Source organism: Pristiophorus japonicus, chromosome 3 (assembly GCF_044704955.1).
Source record: "Pristiophorus japonicus isolate sPriJap1 chromosome 3, sPriJap1.hap1, whole genome shotgun sequence".
Classification (NCBI taxonomy): Eukaryota; Metazoa; Chordata; class Chondrichthyes; family Pristiophoridae; genus Pristiophorus; species Pristiophorus japonicus.
In genome coordinates this window covers 276,174,883-276,187,954 of record NC_091979.1, presented here as the reverse complement: position 1 = coordinate 276,187,954, position 13,072 = coordinate 276,174,883, and the positions used below count along the sequence as shown (strand labels likewise).

General features: G+C 45.0%; 2 protein-coding genes across 3 annotated transcripts in view; one reads left to right on the top strand and one right to left on the bottom strand.

Annotated features, from left to right (window-relative positions):
• Positions 1-110: 110 nt before the first annotated feature.
• bccip (BRCA2 and CDKN1A interacting protein) lies at positions 111-11,612 on the bottom strand. Its single transcript, XM_070876747.1, has 7 exons — positions 11,352-11,612; positions 3,901-3,975; positions 3,726-3,806; positions 3,174-3,266; positions 1,612-1,796; positions 631-802; positions 111-342 (listed from the first exon to the last, which is right to left on the bottom strand). Exons 1-7 carry the CDS (start codon positions 11,466-11,468, stop codon positions 172-174), a joined length of 894 nt encoding a protein of 297 aa, XP_070732848.1. The 5' UTR covers positions 11,469-11,612; the 3' UTR covers positions 111-171.
• The window catches only part of uros (uroporphyrinogen III synthase), a 36,608-nt gene continuing 34,810 nt past the window's right edge, over positions 11,275-13,072 (top strand). Inside the window, exon 1 of one of the 2 annotated variants that reach the window (XM_070876749.1) lies at positions 11,275-11,710. The gene's annotated coding sequence lies outside the window, so the exon portion shown is untranslated. The remainder of the gene's footprint in view (positions 11,711-13,072) is intronic. The other variant, XM_070876748.1, reaches the window with a different exon arrangement.

Sequence of the window (13,072 nt, the reverse complement as noted above, 5' to 3'; positions counted from 1 at the left end):
AAATAAAATCTAGATCGAAACATCACAAGTAGTTATTTATTTTTCTATTCAAAGGTTTCATTCACATCTCAATACTAAAATAGGATAAAATAATTGCACAATATTTACAGTTTGAACCTTCATAGTCCAATTTATTTACCCAAAATGAATGATTTCTATAGTTACAGTTGGTTATATCGATAGGTATTCTTTGAGTTTGTCCATAACTGCATTTATGCGGTCAGCAGGAATTAGCATAACTGTGCGAAGAGGTTTCATCGGAACATCACTGAAAGACCAGCGTCCAGACAGACAGCTGTCGGTCTCCTCTTCCACGGAGTAGCTGAATTTCATAACAGCTTGCTAGAATGAAAGCAGATCATTTAGAACTGGAAAGTCAAAACTAACAATACTAAAATAAACAAAATAAAAATGATGCATTTCTTCAGTTTAAATAAATGGTAATGGAAACATCTCCATTGTTAAAATGTTTTCCTCATTTGCAGATCTCGTTAAACATGAAACTCAGCCATGCACTAAAAACATTTGTGATAACCAGCTTCAACATACAACTTCATTCACTTCCTTGCTAAGCTTGATCTAACCTACCAAATACAAAGTTTTTTTTAGGTCAAGGGGGGAGGAACTCACCTCATAGAAGAACTCATCTTCTGCATTTGCAAACAGTAATTCTTCTTTCTGCTTGCCCTTTTGCTGTGGCTTGTTTTTCTTTCCTACTTCCACACAGGCTTTGCTAATCATAAGGTAATAATGGCTCTTGCCACAAGGTTTATTGGTCTTCTGGGCATCAATCAATTCAGCCCTAAACACATTCAAAATAGTATGGGAATCAAAAAACAACAATACGAGGACAAATTCCATGAGCTAAATACACTATATACAAATGGGATGGCAAACTAAAGTGCAATTCTTTTAACAAGGCATTACAATACAGCAGTGTGCTATCTTGCAAATAACATTATACATAATTTTTAAATTCTCCCTCACCACCAGCCTTAATTCACTAGTATCACCATAGGATTAGCTAGTAGATTTTTGGGCTAGTGAGGAGTGGGCGAGCGAGAAAGAGAAATATTTTTCCTACATGCAGATTTGCATTAGAAAGCATTCATCAATTGACTGTCTTTGGTGACGTTTACTCTACCTTAATCAGAAGGCGCAGGGAAGATGGGAGTAGTTGAGTTAAAAATGAGCCAACACACACTTAAAAAATACTTAAACAGCTCCTTTAAAGTTACAAAAATTAAATCTAATCCCTATACATCAGTAATACATTGCTGGTCCACATTCAGATATAGCAGCCTAGAGTTAAGAGTGCAAAGTATAGATTTAGGCCACCTAACAAACATGCCTTTTGTCTTAACTGCTTACAAGTTCTTATGGAATGCATATCATTATCTAGTAAGTACAATTATCACAGTATTTTCTGAACAGCAGTCTACTCCAAACATGAATCAATACATTGTTTCTGTTAATGAGACACATCTCATTTAACCAGTTCTACTGTATTAATTTATGTCACTAGATTAGAAATTTATCAGGTTCCCCCCCTCAGATTGTTCACAAATAGGCCTTTTATTACAACATAATAGCTCAGTATGGGGTCCTTACTGGAGTTGCTTGTGCAAGGGCAGAGAGATCTGAGGTGGCACATTAATGAAACGCTCACTGATGAGAAAGCTGACCGGCTTGCTGTTGTCATTTAGTATTTTGTCCAGCTGCTCAGCTGCACTCTGGTGATGGGTCTCACACTGGCTCTGAACCAATTCTTTAATCTGTTCAACAGACTCAGTTCCCTAGAGATCACAAAAAGGCAGTCAGCCATACAGTGATTTATACTGTTCCTGTATATTAAAAAAACAATTCACAAACTATAAAAAAGCATAATGAAATGGTGCACAATGTTCAGAAAAACTTGCAAACAAATCATTCAAGTTATTGAAAAGGTTACTATTATTCGATATGCAGTGGCTTGGAAAGTTTATTGTAGCAGTTACATGGAAGAAACACTATGCTTATTTTGAAAGCTATTAGGGAAATAAATAGTATTGAAGACATTTATATTATTGGTTTCTGCTTTCTATTCATTTAACATTACACTTTCATGACGCATAGAGCACAGAAAACCTTCCCCACTGGAGTGCATACAGTGGATGTTAATTTAGCTTTGGAGAATGCGCAAATCAAAATGATGAGTGCTGCGACCATAATTTAAGCAAATTTATTCAATTTGGTCAGACTGGTTTTTAATAATTATAATGTCTTTGTAAATGGTTTATTATTTCATGAACATCTGAAAGGAAAATCATCACATCTATAAGTAGGTAATAAAAGTTAATCGGTACAATTTAAGTTTTCACAGCACCTACCTCACATAGCGTTCTCCAACCCATCCTTAATTCTCAGTCTACTTCCCCTCGCTTCCTAGTTTGAGAATTTTCTTAAAGACTCACTGTCCATTTATTCCTCCACTCGCATCATTTCTTCATAGCAGTACATTTCTTGAACTTAAGAATCTAGCTAGATTGAGCTTCTACTGTGTGTCATTTCTGAACTAGTTTGTTTTTGTACTTTGAACTGCACAAAACCAATTGTTCTTGACTATTTTCCCGAAATACAAGAACATAAAGTTAATTACATTGGTCATGCATTACCTGCCTTTACAAATCTATGTTGACTGTCCCTAATTAGTCCATGTCTTAAGTATTCACTAATTTCATCCTAAATGAACTCTAGAAGTTTACCTACAATGAAAGTAAAACCAATTGACTTATAATTTCCTGTCTTATACTTTTCTCTTTCTGAACAGGGATGTAACATTTGTAGCCCCCAGCCCTTGGCACAATTCTAGTTTCCAAAGATTTTGCCAAAATTAAGATCAGTTTGCATGCTACAGGAGGAGAGAACAGCACTTTACAAAATAGTTGCATTGTCTGTCTCCAGGGCAAAGCACCAAGGAAATTTCGATCACAGCAACTTGATACATGCCCTATATTCCATGAACCTAAAGATTGAGCTTAGTCACGGTCTCCAATAATTGAGAAACAAGTAATAACTGGCTAACATAAAAACTTCTAAGCTATCATTTACATGCAAATCCAGCATGATGAATAACTCAATCCCAAACATAATGCAGCTTTCTGGTCAACTCAGTTATAGCATGATGTACTTGCCTTTCTTTCAGTCAGATTTAAAACAGTGATGAACCCAAAGACATCATCATCTTCGTCGTCTTCATCACTACTTCCATCCAATATCTCAGCTTGCTTTAAAATATAAAATGATCCAGTTATAACATACAGTGAAGCCTATATCCATGCTAAGCCAAACATACAAATACAAAGCTTTTATTTCCATTTTTTTAATTGCCATTACAGTTGTGGTACATTTTTCCACTGTTGAAGTGCTGATTCTAAATAAATTATGCATTTACTTCAGAAAAATATTTTTAGCTACATAACAGTAAATGTGAACAGTTCCTTACTTTGTAACATTATCGTTGAAAAAGGTAATGTCGACTAACTAAGAATCTAAATTTATCTGAAAGTCAAACTCAACTCTGTTCGAGTACATCAACCTATTCCAGCAATGCAGATGAAGATCAAAAACAAAAGCAGTATTTTGTGAAACAAAGGCTTTGTTCTTTCCCTCACTTCTGATCTGGTATATTGTAATAGAATTTAAGAACTTGTGTTATTACCATACTGTGGTTGCAGCTGCCTTACCCGAATAACACTTCCGACATGATTTTGCTGTATAATGATGCCAGCTAGTTCAGCGATGTTTACATTGGCCTTGAGAAATAACTGCAAACAAAAAGATAACAGAATGCATCATTATAACTGTGGTAAGCATACATTAATTTACTACTTGAAAATATTTTCACATTTTCCAAGTTACCTGTAGTAGCAGTCTCTTGATTCCATTATAATCATTGTCAGATATGGTATGTGCTTCAAAATCTACTTGCACCTCCTGTAGAGCCAATGACACCAATCGTTAACATTTTATAAAGTATCACTGCAAGCCACAACCAAATTCATTGCAATAAATAGTTAAATCAGGAGAAGCCATGGAAAGGAAAAATGCTGTGTCTTTGTAGGCCAAAGTTCAAATTAATGTTTCCATTAATCCACATACATCTCAAACTGCTGATACTAGCAGATGCTCTGATTTAGAATGAGAGGACAGTGCTAAAAACAGCCCTTTCCACATTTCCACCAGTGACAAAGAAATATAAGCACATATACAAGTTATCTCAACTTCTTCGGCCAAACTGCCAGGTCACGAGGGCTGGGAATGAATCACAGGTCATTGTTTGGACATCCTGAAATAATACCCAGCAGTACAATCATGGTTATAAATCTAAATAATAAATGATGAAGTCCTTCCATCGAATGAGTCTCAGTTGTTATGGGTGTGCTAATGGGAGAACAGCCCAATCTTGAATGTATATCTCATGATCTTGACAAAGCCCTCCCCAAACACAAGATGTCATGTCACAGTGCAACCCCATGTCCACCTCTTCTGCCGCCCCCCCCCCCACCCACCCACCCCACGTGTGTGTGTGTATCGCTCTCTCTCTCCCTGAGAGTGTATCTCTTCCCTCCTCTCCCCACCACCTCTTGCCAAATGTGTCTTATCTCTCTCTCTCCCCCCACCCATCCCAATGTGTGTGTGAATGTAAGAAATAGGAGGAGTAGGCCATTTGACCCCTCGAGCCTGCTCCGTCATTCAATAAGATCATGGCTGATCTGATCATGGACTCAGCTCCACTTCTCTGCCCGCTCCCCATAATCCTTTACTCCCTGATCACTCAAAAATCTGTCTATCTCTGCCTTAAATATATTCAATGACCCAGCCTCCACAGCTCTCTGGGGCAAATAATTCCATAGATTTACAACCCTCCGAGAAGAAATTCCTCATGTCAGTTTTAAATGGGCGGCCCCTTATTCTGAGACTATGTCCCCTAGTTTTAGTTTCCCCTATGAGTGGAAATATCCTCTCTGCATTCACCTTCTCATTATCTTGTATGTTTCAGTAAGATCACATCTCCTTCTTCTTCACTCCAATGTGTATAGGCCCAACCAATCTTCATAAGTCAACCCCTTATCTCCAGTGTGCGGGTGCATCCCTCTTCCCGCCCACCGTGTATCTCAGGGTGGCCATAAGTCCCTGTTTTGTGGGGACAGTCCCCAGATGAGTTACTGTGACCCCGTGCAATGTCCCCAGAAGAGTCCATGGGTCACGAAACTCATCCCCAAATACCCTAGCTGTCATTTTATTTGAAGCAGCTCCATTCATCCTAATTTCAGCTTATGTAAATCCGCGCCCACACTCTGACTCACAGGGATCAACAGATTTGCTGCCCATTGGCAGAGATGGACCAATGAAAGTGCGGATCACAGTTTGTTGCAGCTGAATTACTTTGACCGGATTGGATTCAGTTTGACCTAATGAAAGGGCGTATCACGGTTTGTGACCACAGTTTGGCTTTGACCGAATTGGCTTCGGTTTGGACCAATGAAAGGACAAAGTGGAGGGCGAGTGCTGGCCAATGGGGCGGCTGTGTTTGCGCAGGTGTGATGACTGTGTAGTCTATTGGAAGCGGAACTCGGGGACAGGTAACACATCTCATTGGTCGATACCGGTTTGCCCCAGGGCCACCCCTCACTGGGCACACTTCTCCAATTTCCCGCTTGGGGAGAGGGGGGAGGAATATAATGCGTGACAAAAATAACGGTGTTATGTATGAATAAAGAGTCTGACTAGATACTGTGAGCTCAAGGTAAAATGTGACCTTGGGATCCCTTGGGATGCCAGGGGATGAGTCCTCTGGTGGATACACAAGGTATATACAGGTTTACATATATAACACTCCCCCGCCCCCCTCCCCCCTCCCCACCAAAGTCAAAAGTGTAACTATTTACAAGGGGAGTCGATCTGGGGCCTTTCTTTCCCTGGTTGATCGTCTCGGTGCAAATGCTGGTTTTGTAGAATCGTTTGTTGGGCCCTCGCTGGGCTGCTGTGCAGCTGGCCTTGCTGGGCTGCCTGGTGTGGTGAGTCCTGCTGGGCTGCTGCGGGTGATGGGTTCTGCTTTGTGGTCAACCGCGGTGTCAGTTGCCACTGGTGTGTATGTTGGGGGGTCAAAGAAGGTAGGGTCCATTGCTCTGTATAGTCCGTGAATTGATTTGGTCCAAGTGTTTCCGGTGGATGAGTCCATTTGAAAGTTTGACCCGAAACACCCTACTCCCCTCTTTGGTCACAACAGTGCTGGGAAGCCACTTGGGACCTTGTCCGTAGTACAACACAAATACAGAATCATTGATTTCAATTTCGCGTGACACATTTCCGCTATCATGATATGTACTTTGTTGAAGCTGCCTGCTCTCTACCTGTTCACGTAGATCAGGGTGGACTCACGAGAGCCTTGTCTTAAATGCTCTTTTCATGAGCAGTTCAGCGGGTTGAATCCCAGTGAGCGAGTGGGGTCTCGTGCAGTAGCTAAGCAGGACTCGGGATAGGTGAGTCTGCAGTGAGCCTTCAGTTACCCTCTTCAAGCTCTGCTTGATGGTTTGCACTGCTCTCTCTGCCTGACCATTGGATGCTGGTTTGAACGGGGCAGATGTAACCTGTTTGATCCCATTACGGATCATGAACTCTTTGAACTCGGCACTGGTGAAACATGGCCCGTTGTCGCTCACAAGGACATCAGGCAGGCCCTGCGTGGCAAACGTGGCCCGCAAGGTTTCAGTGGTGGCAGCGGACGTGCTTGCCAACATGATCTCACACTCAATCCATTTGGAGTACGCATCTACAACCACTAGGAACATTTTAACCAAAAACGGGCCTACATAGTCGACATGGACCCTGGACCACGGTTTGGAGGGCCAAGACCATAAACTTAGTGGCGCCTCCCTGGGTGCATTGCTTAACTGCGAGCACGTGTTAGATTCCTGCGTGCACAAATGTAAGTCCACATCGATACCGGCCCACCACGTGTGGGTTCTGGCTATCGCTTTCATCATTATAATGCCTGGGTGAGTACTGTGGAGATCATTGATGAAAGTGTCCCCGCCCTTCTTGGGGACCACTATCCGATTACCCCACAGAAGGCAGTCTGCCTGTATGACATTTCATCTTTGCGCCGCTGGTACAGCTTTATCTCTTCCTGCATTTCCACTGGGACCAGCTCCCGTGAAGCACACAATTTTTTACGAGGGACAGGTTCTAATCTGTTGGGCGGTAACGGGTGATTGCTCACTCTCGAATACTCCCATTACCATGACTAAATCTGCAGGCTGTGTCATTTCCACCACCGTGGTGGGCAATGGCAGCCTACTGAGCATTGGCAGAGTTTTCTGTGCCTGGCCTGTGGTGGATGGCATAGTTGCATGAGGACCACCCATCTCTGGATGCGGGCCGATGCATTTGTATTTATCCCTTTACTCTCGGAAAAAAAAAAGATATATCAGAGGCTTATGGTCAGTTTCCAATTCAAACTTGAGCCCAAACAGATATTGATGCATTTTCTTTACCCCAATAACACACGCTAATGCTTATTTTTCAATCATGCTGTAGGTTCTCATCCTTAGACAGACTTCTGGATGCATAAGCAACCAGTTGCAATTTCCCAGATTCATTAGCTTGTTGCAATACACACCCGACCCCGTACGATGACGCATCACATGCTAGTACCAATTGCTTACACGAATCATACCACACAAGCAATTTGTTTGAGCATAACAATTTTCTAGTTTTTACAAAGGCATTTTCTTGGCTTTTACCCCACACCCATTCGTCTCCTTTACACAGTAAGGCGTGCAGTGGTTCTAACAGTGTGCTGAGACCCAGTAAGAAGTTACCAAAGTAGTTCAGGAGCCCTAGAAACGACCGCAGCGCCATCACATTGTGGCCTCGGTGCTTTCTCAATTGCCTCAGTCTTCGAATCGGTGGGCCTGATGCCATCCGCCGCGATTCTTCTCCCCAGGAACTCCACTTCAGGCGCCAGGAAAACACACTTCGAGCGTTTTAACCTGAGCCCCACGCGGTTGAGTCGACTAAGAACCTCCTCCAGGTTCTGCAGATGCTCAACTGTGTCCGAACCTGTAACCAAGATGTCGTCCTGGAAGACCACCGTGCACGAGACCGACTTCAGTAAGCTTTCCATGTCTCTCTGGAATATCGAATTCCAAATGGGCATCTGTTTTAAATAGAGACCTTTGTGCGTGTTGATACAGATGAGGCCCTTCGGTGACCCCTCCAGCTCATGTGTCATGTAGGCTGAGGTCAACGTCTTTCCTCCCGCCAGCGTTGCAAAAAGGTCAGCTGCCTTTGGGAGCGGGTATTGATCCTGCAGGGAGAAACAATCGATAGTTACTTTGTAATCGCCACAAATTCTGACGGTGCCGTCTCCCTTGAGGACTGGAACAATCGGACTGGCCCACTCGTTGAATTTGATCGGCGAAATGATGCCCTCTTGTTGCAGTCGGTTCAGCTCGATCTCCACCCTTTATCATGTACGGTACTGCTCTCGCCTTGTGATGGATGGGTCGCAACCCAGGAATTAAGTGGATCTGCACTTTTGCTCCTTGAAACTGCGATGCCTGGTTCGAAAAGCGAGGGGAACTTGTTTAAGACCTGGACACATGAAGTGTCGTCAACGGACGAGAGCGCTCGGAACGTTGTCCCAGTTCCAGCGTATCTTTCCCAGCCAGCTCCTGCTGATCAGCGTGGGACCATAGCCCGGTACCACCCAGAGTGGTAGCTTGTGCAGCGCTCCATTGTAGGAGACCTTAACAGTCGCACTGCCGATTACAGGAATTAGTTCCTTTGTGTAAGTTCTCAGTTTAGTGCGAATGGGAGTCAGGACTGGCTTTGAAAGCCTTACACCACAATTTATCGAAAGTCTTTTTGCTCATAATGGACTGGCTCGCGCCCGTGTCCAGCTCCATTGACATCGAGAGTCCATTTAATTCAACCTTCAGCATTATTGGGGAGGACTTTGTGGTAAATGTGTGCACCCCATATATCTCTGCCTCCTCGGTCTGACGCTCTGGTTCGTTGTGATCTGCCGTGGATCTGACCTCCTCTGCAACATGGTGGTTTGCAGGATTAGCAGCTCGCCTGCACATACGTTGGAGGTGTCCCATTGTTCCACAGCCCTTGCAAATGTACCTTTGAAGCGGCATGAATGGAAATGATCACCCCCGCAGTGCCAACAAGGTGTTAATGGCCTTGCATTCATCACCCTTGATGATGGACTCTGAGACATCTGTGGACGTGCAGCTGTAGGCATGTGGGGCCTGCCCTGTACGTTGCGATTTGAAATCATCATTTTGTTCACAGTACTTGTAGCAGCACTCGTGTACTGAGAGATTTGCTTAGTATTGTCACTGGTGGCAATGAACACCTGGGCTATCGCTGTGGCTTTAATCAAGGTTGGGGTCTCTACAGTCAAAAGTTTGCGAAGTATCACTTCATGGCCAATGCCAAGTACGAAGAAGTCCCTGAGCATGTGCTCCAAATGTCCTTCAAATTCGCAATGTCCTGCAAGGCGTCTCAGCTCGGCGACATAGCTCGCCACTTCCTGGCCTTCAGATCTTTTGTAGGTGTAAAACCTGTACCTCGCCATCAGAACGCTTTCCTTCGGGTTCAGATGCTCCCGGACCAGTGTGCACAAATCATTGTACGATTTCTCTGGAGCAAGCAGATTTTTCATGAGGCCATACGTTGGTGCCCCGCAAACAGTAAGGAGAATCGCCCTTTGTTTGGCAGCGTTCGCTTCTCCTTCCAGCTCGTTGGCCACGAAATATTGGTCGAGTCACTCCACGAAGGTTTCCCAATCATCTCCCTCCGAAAATTTCTCCAGGATGCCCACTGTTCTTGGCATCGTTGGGTTCATCGTCTGTATCTCGTCGCCAGTTGTTATGTACGAATAAAGAGTCTGACTAGATACTGCGAGCTCAAAGTAAAGTGTGACCGTAGTCTTTTATTGCAGGTCACCAGAGTGCCTCTCCAGCCTGTGAGGCCTCCTTAAGTACAGGTGCTCCCAAGGGATTGTGGGATCCCTTGGGATTTCAGGGGATGAGCCCTCTGGTGGCTACACAAGGTATATACAGGTTTACATATATAACACAGGAAAAGTAGCAAAGCAACACCGCAAATCCACTACCATCTCGAGGGACTGAAGCACAAGCCATTGAATAAAAGCCTTGGCATAGGTCTTGGGAATCGCCAACCCAAGTTCCTGACACCCTCAGCCTAAATTCCATACCCCATCACAAGTTTCTGACCTTACACACACCATCCCCCCCGCCCCCGCAGCCATAGATGGGTATTGTGTGGGGGTCACGGATTGTTAACAGGTTTATTGGGTATGAAGTGAATAGTGACAGTTCATGACTTCCGGATTTCATCCACACCAATGATATCCCTTGTCACACACGCACCGAGCTTTCCGAGATATCGGGTGTGGGTGTAAAGGGGTTTGGAAGAACGTGATCCATCTTCCCGGAATGATCAGCCATGATCTTATTGAATGGCGGTGCAGGCTTGAAGGGCTGAATGGCCTACTCCTGCACCTAATTTCTCTCCTCCCCCGCCATCTCTCTCTCTCCCACCCCACTTTCTCCGATGTTTTCTCTCCCACAGAAGGCCGCGAAAATGTTCCAAATAATGCAAAAGCTAGAAGCAAATCCAGTTCCACGTGGCTTGTTGCATGGCTCCCACTTCCGACTTCCTTGTATGTCGCTCCGCACATGCGCGGCCGAATCGAGGGCCTATGCTCAAAGGGCATGCGCATGCGCAGACACACAAAAAAACGAGTGCAAATAGTCACTCTGGCAGTTTAACACCTCATCCGAAAGATGGCACCTCCGACAGCACAGCACGCCCTCAGTACCGCACTGGACGATCTGCCTAGATTTTTGTGCTCAAGTCTCTGAAGTGGGTCTTGAAGCCACAGCCTTCTGACTCAAGAGGCAAACGTGCTACCCACTGAGCCACTGCGGACATTTGCAGTGTATGTGGTGCAACTGTTAAAATGCAAGCAGCTAAAAAAAAAATTATTGCTGGGCTGCATGACCTACATTTTTCGTTCTGGCTACTTTGTTGCGCTCCCACCACCCTGTGTGTCCCCGGATTGGACCTAGAAAATACAGTCCCCCAAGTGCATCTCTCCCCACCCACCCTCGCCGTGCGGGCTACTCTCTCTCGCTCTGCGTTGTGCCACGCGTTCCTGCCCACGTGTTTATGGATCTCGCGGCCGCTGCGCTCGAGCTGCTTCTCGCGGTTGGACGCGCGCGGGCCCGCGAGAGGCGGCGGTTGAGCGGCTCCCCTCAGCGCCTCACCTCCTGTAGGTCTTCCACCGATTCCTCGCTGCTGACCTCGGACCCTTCCCCCGACTCGCTCTCCTCCGACTCCTCGCGCCGTGGCTCGGTCGCCCGTCGCTTCGTGCACGACGCCATCTTTCAGCGCGCAAACGTCAGCGGAAGTGGGTCTGTTCCAGGAGCCTCCTGGTCGCGGAGCGAGTATTTACCGCAGCCAATCCGTCAGCCAGTCTCGTTTCCACTGAACATGATCCTTTGATGCAACGCGCTCCCAATTATTAATGACTGATTAACTCTTACGATTACGATTTGGAGAAGAGCACCGCCCGCGAACTTCGACCCCAAATTGAACCAGCGGCCTCGCGAGACCCTGCATCCCGGTGAGGTCATAGGCCAGCTGTCAGTGAGTGAGAAACACACACACATACAGAGTGACAGGGTCAGTGAGTGAGAAACACACACACATACCTACAGAGTGACAGGGTCAGTGAGTGAGAAACACACACACATACAGAGTGACAGGGTCAGTGAGTGAGAAACACACACACATACCTACAGAGTGACAGGGTCAGTGAGTGAGAAACACACACACATACAGAGTGACAGGGTCAGTGAGTGAGAAACACACACACATACCTACAGAGTGACAGTGTCAGTGAGTGAGAAACACACATACATACAGAGTGACAGGGTCAGTGAGTGAGAAACACACACACATACCTACAGAGTGACAGGGTCAGTGAGTGAGAAACACACACACATACCTACAGAGTGACAGGGTCAGTGAGTGAGAAACACACACACATGCCTACAGAGTGACAGGGTCAGTGAGTGAGAAACACACACACATACCTACAGAGTGACAGGGTCAGTGAGTGAGAAACACACACACATACCTACAGAGTGACAGGGTCAGTGAGTGAGAAACACATACATACAGAGTGATGGGCCAGTGAGTGAGAAACACACACACATACAGAGTGACAGGGTCAGTGAGTGAGAAACACACACATACAGAGTGACAGGGTCAGTGAGTGAGAAACACACACACATACAGAGTGACAGGGTCAGTGAGTGAGAAACACATACCTACAGAGTGACAGGGTCAGTGAGTGAGAAACACACATACATAGAGTGACGGGCTAGTGAGTGAGAAAAACACATACATACAGGGTGACAGGGTCAGTGAGTGAGAAACACACATACATATAGAGTGACAGGGTCAGTGAGTGAGAAACATACATACATACATAAAGTGACCGAGTCAGTGAGAAACACATACATACAGAGTGACTGAGTCAGTGAGAAACACATACATACATAGTGACAGGATCAGTGAATGAGAAACACATATACATACATAAAGTGACAGGATCAGTGAGTGAGAAACACATACATACAGAGTGACAGGGTCAGTGAGTGAGAAACACATACATATAGAGTGACAGAGTGAGTGAGAAAAACACATACATACAGAGTGACATGGTCAGTGAGTGAGAAACACACACACATACATACAGAGTGACAGGGTCAGTGAGTGAGACACACACATATATACAGAGTGACAGGGTCAGTGAGTGAGACACACACACATACATACAGAGTGACAGGGTCAGTGAGTGAGAAACACACATACATAGAGTGACAGGGTCAGTGAGTGAGAAACACACATACATATAGAGTGACAGGGTCAGTGAGTGAGAAACATACATACATACATAAAGTGACCGAGTCAGTGAGAA

Excerpts from the sequence above, each read along its gene's own strand:
- bccip (XM_070876747.1), bottom strand. The coding sequence starts at position 11,468 with ATGGCGTCGTGCACGAAGCGACGGGCGACCGAGCCACGGCGCGAGGAG. Across the intron at positions 3,976-11,351 it reads CGGTGGAAGACCTACAGGAG|GAGGTGCAAGTAGATTTTGA; the intron begins GTGAGGCGCTGA and ends TTGGCTCTACAG. Across the intron at positions 3,267-3,725 it reads ATGTCGGAAGTGTTATTCGG|CAAGCTGAGATATTGGATGG; the intron begins GTAAGGCAGCTG and ends TATATTTTAAAG.